The sequence below is a fragment of the Eulemur rufifrons genome, chromosome 7 (assembly GCF_041146395.1).
Source record: "Eulemur rufifrons isolate Redbay chromosome 7, OSU_ERuf_1, whole genome shotgun sequence".
Classification (NCBI taxonomy): Eukaryota; Metazoa; Chordata; class Mammalia; order Primates; family Lemuridae; genus Eulemur; species Eulemur rufifrons.
Window position 1 is genome coordinate 99,829,456 of NC_090989.1, and position 15,921 is coordinate 99,845,376.

The following is a 15,921-nucleotide window of genomic DNA, read 5'->3' on the forward strand; positions in this document are numbered from 1 at the left end:
TCGGAAAATCGCCTTAGTGCCACATTATCGCCATGGGAAACTGAAGAGAGCTTCTTATAGGGTGAGACTTATAATTCCTTATAGCAGTAATCACCAAGAATGTTACTCTCAGGAAAAGGAAATTACATGACATAACAGCTAATGGTTCAGAAGGGATTTTAGTAAAGACATCTTAAAATGGGCTCAGGTTTCAAGAAGGATTTGTTTGCCTTTAGCCTTTAAGCAGTTTTAAGATGAAGTCGGCTTTGGGTGAAATTCAACCACAGCTCCCAAGCAGCCTGAGTGGGCGAGTGGAACCACCTGGTGCTGCTGAAGGCCTCTGCGTCACAGGGTCAAAGGACAGACAACCCCTGTTCCCGGGCCCTTCCCACCCCCGGGAGGCGCGGCTGTGTCTGAGGCTCACTTCTGGAAACTGGAGTTCCCCGGCCTCTGTCCCTCACGCTGCAGTGTACCCGGCCTCGCTTCTAACCAGTCTTGTAAAATTCAGGCTGCAGGGGGCCTAATTTGCCTGGATCTCTCAAGCACAGTTTGAAGTGAAAACAAAACACCATCCTCATCTTGTTAATTAGAGACATAATTTCAAGGTATCCGATTGAAGGTTACATGATGTTTCGAGTGGCATTTAGCAGAGCACCGCCTGCAAAGGCTGCTGGAAGTCTGCCTTGCCTCTGGATTTCATTTCTGAAAGGTCTCTCCTGTCATCCCAGAAAACTCTCGTCCCTTACGCACCACATGGCAGTGAGAAACAATACTGCCGCCCAGATCTACTGACAGGGAGCGCCAAGGGTCTGGAGAGGGGGACGAGGAATGCTGCCAGACATGAGACAAAGACTAAGTATGTCTTTGGGACATCTCTGTGTGAGCAGAAGTGGCCTTGGTGTGACCGTGCCTACTGGCCAGGAGTGGAAGGCCATTTAGTCCAGAGGCTGCTCAGCAACCACGGCTGCCTGGCATTTACAGTGAGCGCTGTTATTTAAAAAACACTTGTGCTGACTCCCAACTACTGTTACCTGGGATAATATTAAAATATGCAGAGAATTGAGAGGATGGAAGAGATGAAAGCTTTTAACTACTAAGAGGATATCTCAAAAGCCCACCCAAGTGGTAATATGATTTGGTATAAAGATAACACTTCTTTCAAAATAAAAGACAAGACTAGTTTATTCCCCGAGAAAAACAATACCACGGTCCTAAAGTTTGCCAGTAACTTCTAAAGGGGCAGTAGCCATTGTGAATCAGGCCTTTGTCCTTGGCCTTGGGATTGGGCTGGTTTAAGGCTGGCTCTGAAGCCCAGAACCATTTACTGTTCTCTGATCTTAGAAATGGGAATCCCTGGGCAGCAGCATCTATGTATAAACGTGTAAGATTTTATCCCCCTGCCCACCGTGCTTTAGTTCACTTCACTTGACCTCCTGCATTGAATTTTAGTTTTAAAGTATGTTCACTCACATTCTCTCCCTGGGCTGTATAATCTATTACCAATGGATTACAGGCAAGATAATGGTTACTCAGAGAAGTCAAATGACTTGCCCCAGACCTGTGACAGCCTCATTATAAAAATGGTCCCAATTCTTCCTGTCCTGGTATCTGCCCCCTCCGTAACGTGACTGCAGCTTCTGTGATCAAGAAGTGGAGTCTCTTTCCCTACCCTTGGGCTGGTCTTGTGACTCATCTTGGCCAACAGAAGGCAGAGGAAGTGATGGTGCTCCAGCTCCGAGCCTCCCCTCAGGCAACCCTGCCCCGGCCCCGCCCTCAGAACAAGTCCAAGCTGGCCTGCTGGCAGAGTGACTTCCCAGCACAGAGCTCAACTGGCGCTTGTCCCTAGGCACATGTCAAAGCCTAGCTGAGAGCAGGAAAGGCACCTCGCCAACCTGTAGCTGACTACAGACACATGAGTAAGCCTGTCTGAGCCCAGCTCAGATCAGCAGAACTGCCCTGCTGACCTATAGGATTCTAAGCAGAAATAAAGGCTTATCATTATATGCTACTGAGCTGGGTGTTTTTTTTTTTTTTTTAAATTATGCATCACCATTGTGGCAATAAGTAACGGGTACAAAGTCACAAAGCAAGAGACTATATGGACTTCTGATTTTTGAATCCAGTGGCCTTTCCCTTATACTACTCTTAACCTCAGGTTTGGATTTATTAGATCCTGCCTGGGCAATATAATTTTGAAGGGCATATATTTCCTGTACTTGCTTATAATTTCAAGGCAATTGTATGGCTTTCCTTAGGAAAGAGAGCAAGAGGGGATGCCCCATATGCCAGGAATTCCAAATATGCACTGCTCATTATCTGGCTACAACCAGTGTAGCTGAGAGCCACCGGCCCTGCTGTGCCATTTGTTACTCAATATCCCCAACTAGTTTGTGGCTGGGCCATTAAAATATATTACTTCCATTTATTTTAATGGATCTTTGATGCATTATTCAAAGGTTTTATACATAATGAATAATCACTCATATTTTTATACCATATCTTTTTCTGTTTCATGAGAATTTCAAAGGTGATGGAACATAAAATATGGATTGTAACTACCCAAGGGTAGCTATAAACACATTTCATTTCCCTGAGAATCTGTCATGAAGAAAGAATGTGGGAAGACTGAGGTTTGAGTAAGCTTTAGATGTACTTTATGTGTGATGGGGTCTCAGTGGAATGTGTTAAGATAGGCTAAAATGAGGTACTGCGACTTCTTGATAAATTGTAAAACACTTTTACCATTCTGCAAACCATGCCCCTTTCTCTTCTTTTTTCTACTGTCTGTTCCATATTGACATTTACCATGAGAGTTACAGAAACGCCTATTATTATTAAAAAAAAAAAAAAACCCAGAAAACAAAGTTTCTGCTTCTCAATGTTTGTTTTGTGAAAATACAGTGCTATATAGTATTTTATTTTAGTGGGACTGTGTTAACCTTCTATTGCTAAGGGGTATGTAATGCATAGGGTGGTAACTTATTGGACTTTTTAAAAAGAATGGTATTTGTATGACAGCTGCAAATATTGATGGTCCAACAGATAGAGATAAGGTTGTCAGTTTGTTCATTCACTTATTCATTTGATGCTCTGGCAATAACAGATCTGTAAACTCTAGGGCACTAACTGGCAGGTGCTGAGTATTGCTTTTTATCTATCTGGGCTACTTCACCCATTTATGTTTCTTCTTGGCCCCTGAAGGCATTTTATATTTATATAGGCACCTCTATATTAAGTGGATGCACAGTAGTAGAACCAGGAATAAAAACCAGGTCTTCTGACAGGTACCAAGCGCTTGGATCATTAAATCACAATGTATAAATAGAAATGCAGAATATATAGAGCATTGGAAGGGAACTCCAAAAACATTAATAGACACTCCGTATCTTACATATGAGAAAACAAACTATTTTTGCTACCTGGGCATTAATAAAGTATTAACCAAGAAGAGTGAAAGAGCAGAGAACTGCAGAAGAAAAGTCTTAGTGAATTGAGGTTCAGGGAGAATCAATGCAGAAGAGAGATAAGAAATCAGCCCCTACAGTAGTTACGTGTCCACAGAAGCTCAGGGTATCTCCATGTGCCAAAGAGAGGACTAGGGGAGGGGATATCATGTCTTTTCATGTCCTGCCTGGAACTCACACTTGTAGAACTCAGAAGTCAAAGAAAGCAGCTCCAAAGGTAGCTAGAGTGTGAATGGCCCTCCCTGGGCTTTTTTCTTCCAATCCCATACATACTTGCTTTTTGTGCCTCCTCTTCTAAGGCTAGTTCTGAACGTTTCCATCTGTACATGTTCACATGACGGCTGGTAGGCACCCAACACCACATAGCCACAAGATCTTCCCACTGGCTTAAGCAACTAACAGAAAAGGGACACTACCACTCACCCGCTTTTCTTTGGAGAAACATCAGCCCCTATATCCTAACCGGAATCTCTGGAGAGCTATAAATACCTGCATTCTTTAGACAGCTGTTGGTTCTAATTCCACAGCAGTGTCCATTTCCTTCACTAATGACCACTGTCTTGTAATTAAATTTGGAATTGTAGGATCTTAACGTTGGGAAAATGCATTTTCAACAGAAATATTCTCTCAAGACTATACTTTCAGGGATCATTTCCATAGCTCGTCAGAAATATTCTCTAGCATGAATGGAAAACCAGAATGAGGCCTCTTGTGATAACAGGAATAAAATCGCCATCTCTTATAGGTGCTAAATGTGGTCTACTTTCTTAATTGAGGCCAAATTATCTTCAAGAGATCTATAATCTGAAATAAAAAGTTACCATTTTAAACATCTACTATGTGCCAGGCATTATACATATCTTACCTCTAACTCTCAGATACACATAAAGCAAGTATTGTGAACCTTGTTTTTCATATAAGAAAATAAAAGCTTTGAGAGGTTAAATTACAGAAGGTCACAAAGCTGGTACTTTAGGAAAGTCTCTCCTGAGAGGTCAGGACACTTTAAGGACAGAATAAATTTATGAATCGGAGAAAAAGAGAAGAGAGATGAAAAAAGCAAAACAAAAACCAAACAAAAGCTAGCAACAACTGAAATGCCTAACAATAAGAGATTGATGAAGTACATTATGGTGAAATGTATGATGAGCTATAATGCAGTTAGGAAAAATACACACAATAGAAGAACAGTTATGAATATGAACAAATGTTCCTGATGTATTGTTAAGTAAAATAAAATGGGCTAAAAACAGTAACTATAATATGATTCTAACTTTATAAACAAAAATGTGGAGATATATGCCCCCCCCAAAATGGCAGAAATACATCTAAATATTTTTTGGTGGAAGAAATTCAGTTGGTTTGGGATTTTTCTTTTTTTGAGTGCCCAAGTGTGGGCATTTAGCAGGAATTAAAAAAGGAAAAGAAAAGAAAATGAGACCGTTGATGATTAGCGCTTGTGTGTTGGAGGAAAGGTGAGTAGGATCAATGTTTGACAGCTGGAAGAGGATGGCTGTGTGTCTGACTCAGACCCTGTCTATGTAGGGACTGTGACTCACATATGAGTCAGGCTGGGCTTTTGATTTTGGCAGGGTGTTGTGGGTGGGCGGAGATTCATGGGCAGCAAGAAACATATTTTCTTATAAGTGAACAGTTCTGGGGATTGACTCTTTGATTCAACTATTGACATCCCTTCCCAACCCAGTCTGAATCCCATTCTCTTCCTGGGATCTGCAGTAAATTAGGGCACTCTGAAGTAATTGATGTAAATTTAACTGTTTTATATTTTCAAAGCCAGCCTATCTATTTATTCTGCTCAGCTCAGAGTTTTAACTTTTATCTTCCCCACCTGCTAATAAGTTTTAGCTGCTAGAGCAATGCAAATTGGAGAAGAAATGCTTGGCCCCTTTCAGACCTTTGATAATGTCCATACAGCAGCAGAGAGTCAGTGCCTGTGTGTGTTTTTGAGATATATGATTGGATTAGGTGAAAATCTTTTTTTAAAATTTCATTTATTTTTTATTTCAGTATATTATGGGGGTACAAATATTTAGGCTACATATATTGCCCTTGGCTCACCTGAGTCAGAGCTTCAAGTGTGTCCATCCCCCAGACAGTGTGCACCGCACCCATTAGGTGTGAATATACCCATCCCCTCCTCCCACCTCCCATCCACCTGACACCCGATGAATATTACTATTGTATGTGTATTTAAGTGTTGACCAGTTAATAACAATTTGATGGTAAGTACATGTGGTGCTTGTTTTTCCATTCTTGTGATACTTCACTTAGTAGAGTGGTGGAAATCTTAATTGCAAATTCTTTTACTCTTTTGAACACTGAAGCACTCACTGCTTTTATGATTTTTTATGTTCATGTTTAAAAACATTTTGGGGCCACCATTTAGGCTTCATTCCATAGTAAGCTTCATCTCAAAAACATTCTCTTTCGTGATTTAATTTGTGACCATTTGAATTTTAAGCAGCCATTAAAAAGAAAATTTCACTGATTCTATGAAGTGCAGTTCTTCATATTTTGCCATCTTCAAAATCGGGATGCACCTCACAGTTGCTTGTCCCTCAGGCAGCTGGTGGCATCACTGCACTACTGGACTGTAACTATCAGCCAACAAACCAGGTGAGGTTCTCTGAGGACGAGGTGGGCTCTGCTGTCTGCTCATGCCTACTGATCAGAGCAACAGAACTCCAGCGTAGAACCTTACAACATGGGGGACGGTGGCTTGGAAGGCGATGTACTCCATCTCCTGAGACTGTGAGGCTGAGACATTGACAACTCTCAGGGACAGTGGGTAAGTGGGGAGTTAGATTGTGATTGTGAAAAATTTTCAGGGCTACCTTAACATATTTCATCTTTTTTTTTTTTTTGCATGCACCAGAGACACATATGATAAAAGCATATGTCTAAACAAGTCTAAAAGGACTCTTTCAATAACTAAAACAAAAATTCTAAGTGTTAAGGAGACATGTGTCAACATTTAATTGGTAGTGATTTTCCTTTTTTAGTGGTACCTAAAATATGTATGTGTCTTATAATCGATGGTGTCTAAAAGTAAATAAAAATGATTTAAAAAATACTGTAATAGCAAACACTAACACAGCACTGACTCTGGTCCAGGCACCCTTCTGAGTGCTTTTCTTGTCTTCTTCACAGTAACCCCACGAAGTAGGTACAATTATTACCCCATTTTACACACGAGGACACTAAACAAGGCATTAGTAAGTGCAAATAAGTGGCAGAGTCAGGATTCCAAGCCAGGCCCTCTGGGCCCCAAGACCCTGCTCCTACCCACCACGCTACCCTGCCTTCGTGAACAGATCTAAAAAGAGCTCTGAAACGTGTTGCTGAGTGAAAATGCACAGTGATGAACAAAGCATGTGGATACACCATCTCACGATAGACCGTGGAAGGACAAATACAAGCCTGGGAACAGTGAAACAAGGAGACCGGAAGGATAGAGGATGGAGATGGAAGGATCTGAGCTTTTTATGGTATTTTCCAGGACACTGTTTGATTTTCTAAAACCATGTAGAAATATTCTAACCACTTAAGAAAATCACCTCACAAATAGTGGTCATTGGATATTTTTTCCCTTTGGTAATCTGTTGAAAACTGCAATATATCAGGGTTTCTGTCCTCATCAGAAATCTCTTCCCTAGGTTTTTTAATATGCACGATAATCTGAATGAGGACAATCAGAGGGTCACAGAAAATTTTACAAAAGGATTGAGCAAAAGGATGGTGCCGAACTTCCAGATGACATGGCTAAACTGTGGTCAGTGAGGCTGTTTTCTAGCAGCAGAGAATACTTTTGTGCACTCTCAAAGAAGCCCTGTCACAGGAGCTGTGTGTGTCCAGACACATGTGTACAACCACTGTCCAAAGGGAGTGCAGACTGCAGTAATAAAGCCATCATAACTTGTCAAAGATGATGCGCCAATGAAAAATATTTCCTAGAAGCCCTTTTAATTAAACATTCCACTGTCCACCAGAGCCATTTTTAAATATAAAATGCAGCCCTGTGGTCTTTTTCTCCCTACCTCCCACCCTTTTGCAATAGCTCAGGCAACTGAATTCTCATTGGTGATAAAAAAAATTCATAAGACAGGATACAGCTGGTTATCCCTCTAGCAAGATGTCAAATTCAGCTTGCACAAAATTAATTGCATCTAATTAAACTGGGGTCATGGGCATTATTGTAAAGTGAGGCTATTTATTAGACAAAGAAAATTTCACAAATACCAATTTGCTTTTCTTTCAAGTTTGTGAAGGAGAAGCATTGCTTACATAATTAAATTTGTTTTGCCATTTTAATCTTATTACTCCTCAAAAGATCCACTTCAAATCTTGCTTCACCTTTGAAATTGTGTAATATTTTAGAATACTAGAGTTAATGCTTGGAAGAGGACATAAAAAAAGATAGGTTTTCTGTAGATTACCCAATGGCTTTCAGATAATATAAGAAAAGAAGTAATAAGCTACCATTTGTAATGACATACCTTGGAACTACTTACATGAAGGGTTTTCTAAACAAACCATTAGCACAGATGTGTGAGATTAACATGAAAATTTAAAGATATGTTGCATGTAATAAATAGGTCGCTCTAGTATGAACCTATTATTTCAAGAAAGATGCCACCCACAGAGGGTGAATTTCATCAAGTTGGAACAGGACAACCTCTTTCCTCACCAATGCTGGGTAGCCATTACCATTCTATTTACTTCTTCCAGAAAATTATACAAACATTATTACTGTTGTAGACAAGAGGATGATTCACTTTCCTGGCAAAATTATGCTAGTTCAACCTGTGATTCTGTGGCAGATTACATATACAGATTCAGCTTCTCACATTCAAAGCCCCTGTGAATCCTATTTCTTTAAAGTCTCTCTAGATTCAGTGCCATTGGTCCAGCTGATAACAACTCCATGGGTCACGGTGCCCCCTCACTCCCATCTTCCAGCCCAAACACAAAAGGTGGCAGGTATCTATTATTGGTCTTATCTCAGCCATTTGCCAATGGACCTGTAAGTCCAAGAAAGATTTGATTTGAGATGTTGGAATGGTGAGATAAGTAAACAGTAATCATTATTCAAAGCAGCTGCTCAAAAGTTCTCTGGGGAATTTCTGCTTTTTGTGTTAAGAGAGAAGAATATATAGCCCATCTTAGGTTACACCAGCCCATTGCATACTTTATGAAAAAGACTACATTAGATTGTATTCATATTTTTGTGTATGTAAATAAAATGTACCTTGGGGTAAAGTAAGAAGAGAGGTGAGAATCAGATTTATTTTGTGGTTACTTTGAGAAAAGAAGAAAGGAGATGAAGACAGAGGATGTCAGCTCAGGTTGCAGTGTGTGAAAAAGGAAAGAGTTCCTGGATGTCTGTTACTAATGATCATTCTGCTTTGTGTTTCCATAACAGCTAAGCTAGTTTCTATTTCTTTAATAACACTAAGCTATATGAACTCCTAATGTGAAATAAAATGTTAACTGAAAATTAGTTTGGCCAATGAATAAATACTTCATAGGAAAGTAGTATACTAGTCATAAAAATAAAAGAATATTTTTTCAAGAAAATGACTAAACATAATATTACTTAGAAACCTTATTTCAAAAACAGATAATTCATTTTTCTAATTTCCTTTTAAGCTTTTAAAAATTTTTACTGAAACATTTTTAAGTAAAAAAAAAATGATAAAGGTCAGAGAGTCTCAGTTTGAGACGGTGGATGAATAGATTAGCAAATTTTGAAGAAAAATATGATACTTCCTATATTTACCACATTTCAGTATAAGTTAAATTAGTTGAGTTATGAAGCAACATCAAACATTCTTTTGTTGCAGTATTAGGCATAAAATGTCTTTATGAGATTATTGTAAGCCTAGCTTACATTTCACAGCTTGTCACTCTTTTAAAAAGTGCTTTAGGAGATAGCACCATCTAGAAGAATCCAGTGGAGCTGAAAGTCAACAGACAACTGAGAACTTAGACTTGCTGGAATAGCTTAAACACCAGTCTTCCCAGACCCTCCTCATGCTACTTCATAGTTTCTCGCATACTGTATATGAAGTTAATTTTTACAGGTAAATGCACATTCTTTAAAGACATAAACAGAATTCCGTTAGTTTGGCAAAGATCCCACACACCTCAGTAGGCCCCGCTTTAAAAAGTAAGCTCACTGCTTCAGAACCCATTAGTTGGCCAATTAATTTTAAGTCCTCAGCCTCATTTAAAATTGGGTATTGAGCTCTTCAGAGGAGAAAATTCATGTAAAATTTAGCTGGTTCTGATTATTTAACTAATTTAACACATGAACTCTGGTACATTTTGGAGTACCATAGTGATAAACTCAAAAGTTCTGACATCCTTCAAGTATTGTTATAAGTAAGAGGTAAGGCATTTCCAGCTCAGTGAAGAATTTCAGGGATTGTAATGCATTAGAAAAAAAAAAATTCTAACAGAGTTAGGGAATATAGGTTATACAATTGCAACTGAGCATTCCAAAAGGCTTTTCTCCTCTATCATTACTGGTGAGGGGGATGACAGTCAGTCTTTGCAGACTTTAAATTCACAGGGATAAAGTGATATTGCTTAGAAACATTTTGTCTCATTATTGAACATCATATTGAGGGGGATCCAAAAAAGTCAGCATGTTCTCATGGTGGATGATCTCATCCCAGAATGTGGAGATGAAAGCATCTGAAAGAACAGGATATAAATAATCTTCCTTATGGTGAGTCAACAAGTGTAGCTTGTTATGAGCTACTGTGAAACACATATGTTTAGATCTCTTTGCCTCCAAAGTGGGTAGATGACTCAGTGATTTTCAAAGTTTGCTCTGCCAGAAGAGTTTCAGGTAGGCTTCTGGGGCTTGTAGAAGAGGGGTGGAGAGAGGCACCAAAGGGGAGGCATGGACAGGGGCAGCTAGGATGGGGGAGGCATTTCCTGGGCAGGGGTCCTTCTCCTTCAGTCCTCCTGAACCAGAGGAGGACTGCTTTGTTTTACATATGGGTTTTCTGCAAAGGATTTTATTTAAGGTATTTCTGCCATTAAAATAGCAAAAACCTTCTTGAAATTTCTAGTTAACCATGTCATATTAAACACAGTTACCTATTCTTGTCTCTGAAATTCTACTAAAATAATATTAAAGAAAGAAAGAAGGTATAAACCTACACGGACAAAGAAGAAGGGAAAATAGCACATGAGAGAGTTTGAAAAGTTTTTTGATGATAATATGCAGATGGATGGGAAGTACTTGACTTAACTACCTCAATCTGCTGTGTGCCTGCAGGGGTGGCTGATAGAGGAAGCGCATACATTTGCACTGTAGAATCTCAGAAATGCTCAAGTACCTCTGGAGATAGGGAATAGGATAGGACCAAACACAAAGAAGGATTTGTTGAACACCTGAAAGGATTATCTAGACCTGCTTTCTGCTCTGCCTACTTGTGGCCTGGCAGAATTAGGAAGTTTACTGTCTTAAGAGGTTGAATAGAAGGGGCTCTGGACTGGGGCATGCTGAGTCCCAGCTGAAGCAGCAATGAGGTGCTTTACTAAAATTAGGGAAATTAAATGAAATTCTACATGCTAAACCTCCAACCTTTCCCCTACTAGAGTTTTAAAACACTGGCAGTCAGGCTTAAAACCCCTCAACATGAGGTTAAAGAGTTCCTGTCTGCAGCAACTCATAGCCCAAGAGAAAAGACCCACAGATACTTTTAATTAGATGCATCCCAGTGAGAGTTGTGTCCCTATTCAACGATTCTAAAGCGAAGACCATTCATTTGATCAACAAATATTTAGTGATTGACTATGTACTAGACACTATTTTAGGCAATAGTTATGGTGGTGAACAAAATAGACAAAGTCCTGCTCTCTCAAAGCTTATGTTTTAGTGCTGGAGAAAGACAAAGAAGAGATTATAAAGTATACATAATACGATCTCAGGTAGTGATTAAGGGCCACAAAGAAAAACAATTAGGGTAAGGAGATTAAGCAGAATAAGAGGAGAGAAAGTAATGGGTATGAGGGTGGTCAGAGAAGGGCTCTCTGAGCAGGTGATGTATGTCAACAATCCCCAGCCACAGTTCACAGACACCTTTTAGTGTCTTATACTTAATTATTAATGGGCAGAAAACAAAACAAACAAACAAAACATAAACTCAAAAAAAATCACAATGTAGAGATTAGAAGAAAACATTTTAAACAACCTAACTAAAATTAATACTTTCAGTGAAATGAGAAAATATCATGTCAGAAATTTTGAAAACTTAAATAAAATAGACAAGTTCCTAGAAGAATACAACTCATTAGAACTGACTCAAGAAGAAATAAAAAGCACGTATAATCTTATAACCATTTAAGAAATGGAAGCAGGTATTAAAACAAACACATGAAGTAAACACAAGGTCCAAATAGTGGTGAGCTTTACCAAACTTTACAGAAATAGATCAATTCAAAATTATGTAGACTTTTCTTAGTGTGAAAGAGGGAATAATTCCTAACCCATTTTTAAGCCACCATAACCCTGACATTAATATCAAACAAAAATATTATAAGAATATAACAGACCTGTGTTAATCTATGATTATAAACCTAAAAATCCTAAATAAAGTATTATAAATAAAATCCAGTAGTGTCTAAAAAAATATAATACTCCCGAACCAATTTAGGTTTATACTAGCTATGCTAGTATGGTTTGATATTTTGAAAATCTATGAAAATAATTTATTAATTCATTAATAGATTAATAGAGTAAAATCATGTAATTATACAAAGTCAGTTACATTTCTGTTCACCAGCAGCAAACAAGAAAGCATTATCAAAGAGAATTGAAGATATCAGAATATCAAGTATCTAGAAATAAACATAAGAAAAGATGTATAATATCTCTAAATGGAAAATTATAAAACTTTATTAAGAAATATTCAATAAGATTTAAATGAATGGAGAGACAGACCATGTTTGTGGATAGAAAGATGTAATATTGTGAAATATAATTTTTCTTATATTGATGTATAGTATCAATGCAATTCCAGTCAAAATAGCAAGATGGTATTTTGATGAACTTGATTAGATGATTAAAAATGTGTATGGAGAAATAAAAAATAAAGCAAGAATAGGCAGCAGACTTTTGAAGAAAAGAAGTAAGGAGAGGGATTTATCTGTCCAGATATCAGGACTTATTTTGATGCTATAGTAATTAAGACTACAGTTCTGGTGTAGGGATAAAAACAGTAATGAAATAGAATGTATTTTCATTAATGTATAGTGTATATAGGAGTAGTCTATCAGATCAGTGAGTAAGAGAGAGATTGTTCAATAAATATGATGGGAAAAAATGGTCATCTATATGGAAAAGATGAAATTAGACTTCTCCATACCATATCAAGAAATCAGCTCCTGATTCATTGTAGACTTTAAAAAAATCAACACTTTCAATTCTTGGTAGCAAATCTAATGAATGTCTATTGGACCTTGGGGTAAAAGAAGATTACAGATACCAAAGGCATTGACAAGGAAAGAAAAGTTTGATAAAATTAACCATATAAACTTGTAAGATTAAGAATTTATGGTCATAAAACACACATTAAGGAAGTAAAAACAAGTTATAACCTGAGAAGAGATATCTGCAATATACATAATGTATTAAGGATCCTTAGCTTGACTAAGGAACTTTGATTAGGCAATAGGAAAAGCATAGTCTCATGTCCAACAGAAGTTTGGACATAAGACCCAAACAGACATTTTACTGAAGAGAAAACAAGTATGGCTAACAAATACAAGGAAATATTGTGTTGTACCTATTCAATTAACAAAAATTTAAAAGAAATCAACACTTTAAAGTGTTAGAAAGGTTATGGATCCAAAGGGTCTCTGAACATTGCTGGTAGGAGAGTAACTTGCAAACATGTTGGAAAACAGTTTGACATTATCTTCTAAGTGTGAACATTCAGGTATTTTCCTAGTCATTCCACTCCTAGGTATACACCAAAGAGAAACACTGGCACAGGTACACAAAAGACATGTACATGAATATGTATAAATAGCATTGTTTACAAGAGCAAAACCTCTGAAACAACCCAATGCCCATCAGAAGGGTGGCTAAATAAACTGTGGTGTATTCATGCAGTAGAATCTAATATGGCAGTCACAACTATGGACTAGAAAGGGAAGAAGGAAGCAATTCTAATTTCAGGAAGAACAATAACATTTCCCAAGTAATCACAGTTTTACTATATGGTTCAGGGAGAATAATGCGTGATCTTAATAATGTAAACATTAAATAGTTTTTGACTCTAAATTGCAAAATAACTGTAAAGGGTGAATGGGAGGGGTCATATGTAGATATGTCTGTGGAAAGGCTATAAAGAAGACTTCAATCCCAATTTTCTACAATAGGTAGTCTGATGGTTATTTAAAATTAGAACTAAGAAGATAAGCATTTAATTTAGAGATATGTAGGTAAATACCAGAATAAATAGTCAAGGGGTTAAAAGTTATTGCTTCTGGAGGGTGAAACAAGGATAGATAAATAGATATGTACTATGTGTATATATATATGTATATATGTGTATGTACACACACACACACACACACACATATAAATCTTTCATTTTAAAAACAAAACTCTCCCGTTTGTTCCAGATAGACATGACATTGCTGAATAGAGAGACTGGGCTTCCAGGAGAAGACATTTCGGCACTCTGGGGAATATTAGAGAGCAGTAGCAGAAATCTATAAGACTACATGGTTCAATCCCCTCACTTCACAAAAATGAAGAAAATGAGGCTTGATGAAACAGAGTAAATTGTTAAAGTCCCAGAATTAGAAGTGAACTAGGACTAATCCTCAGGTCTTCAGGTTCCTAGGCCAGAGCTCTTTCTGCCACATCCACCTGGGAAGGAAGAGAGGCTCCCAAGGCAAAGGGGAAGGCTGACCTTCGAGCTCTGGAATGACATGTAGGAAGAGCAAGGGGATGTTGTGAGACTGGCTGGTACCCATCTCAGGAAGAGCCGCTGTAACACTTCACGGCCAAACTGGAGCTCTTGTCTTGATGTACTGACCTGCCCCCAGAGTCTCACAAACAGGTGTGCACGTGAGCACGTGTCTACCTTCTGATTCTTGCTGGTTTAGATAAATCTCTCAGGATAAGACTGAAGCAAAAGGCTTACTGAAAGTCAGATACAATAGACTTAGATAGATATTAAAATGCCTCATTCTAGGCCCTACATTAAGCAGAGACACAGTAGAGATGTATGGGTTGAATGGATGCATGAATACTATCATTTGCCTCCAACACTCAGCTTAACATGGTGAACATTCCTGGTATCTTTACAGGGTACATTTGCTTTTAGCCCAAAAGAAGACTGAGAGAAAACAGACATTTGGGGGACATGATGGGTCTTTGGTTACTACCATCTTCATTAAATAATGTTCTATATACTTTCATCCCTTGGAATACCTGTATTTGTAACAGCTAAAACTTTGCGGATTGTCTATACCTTCACGAATCAAAGCAGCCTATGGAATGGCGGCACGGACATCCCAGCTGAGAGCATCTTAGGAATGTACAATCTTGAACCCCACAGAGTTCAACTGAATCAGAATCTTCATTTTAACAAAATCCCCACATGATTCATAAGGACATTAAAGTTTGAGAAGCTCTGGTCCACAGTCTTGTTTTCTAGGTAAAATGATAATTTAAGTATATTTTATTTGGCATTAGAAGTGATGCAAATGACCAATAATATCCTGAAATAAATTATGATAAAGAGTAATGATATCCTGAAATGAGATAAAGAAAAACCACCTGGAGGACAGGTTAAGAACTGTAAGAAACATAAATGATCAAAGTGGGAATTGTATTTCTCAGTTACCAGTACTTATTGCAATCAGATGTATGGGCTGGGGGTGATTCTGGGTGCTTTGGGACTGCTTAATGGGAAATCTGGTAGTCTGCCACACGCCTCGAATCCTCAGTGAGCTTGCTTAGGAGTGTGGCTTGATTCCCTTATCAGTGTGCAAAATCAGGACTGAGTCTAGAAAAAAATGAAGTATAAAAATCTGACCTCAAGTGGCTGGGCAATAGGCCAATAACAACAACAGCAACAATGAATAAAGCAACAAACAGGTGGGGGACCATCTGTCTAAAACCCAAATAAGGACGGTAGTATTATGGAAAAAAAATCCCACTTGAGGATTTAAAGGCTATCTTTTATTAGACATACAGTCAGGTGACAAAATCCATTAGGTACATATCAGAAAATCAACTCAAAAGAACACTCACCGGGAGGAAAGGCTTGGCTTCCCACTTTTGCTACAGCTGGTATAAATTCCTGGGCCATCATCAAAGAAGCTTCCAAGTGCCAACTTCTGTCTGATAGACTCTCTCTCATTTTTCTGTGCCTAAAATTTCAAGAACATAAAAAATGCTGATAAGCGGGCAGCTACATCA

The 15,921-nt window shown here is 38.2% G+C and overlaps 1 protein-coding gene across 23 annotated transcripts in view; it reads right to left on the reverse strand.

Annotated features, from left to right (window-relative positions):
• The window catches only part of SCHIP1 (schwannomin interacting protein 1), a 532,563-nt gene that overhangs the window by 12,435 nt on the left and 504,207 nt on the right, over positions 1-15,921 (reverse strand). For 20 of the 23 annotated variants that reach the window (XM_069473020.1, XM_069473004.1, XM_069473001.1 and 17 more), the window contains one exon: positions 15,754-15,872. The exons of 1 other annotated variant lie outside the window; for it this stretch is intronic. In XM_069473020.1, the coding sequence (XP_069329121.1) occupies positions 15,754-15,872 (119 nt within the window). Of the gene's footprint in view, positions 1-15,749; positions 15,873-15,921 lie in introns of all 23 variants that reach the window. 2 more of the 23 variants (XM_069473022.1, XM_069473019.1) reach the window with 2 other exon arrangements.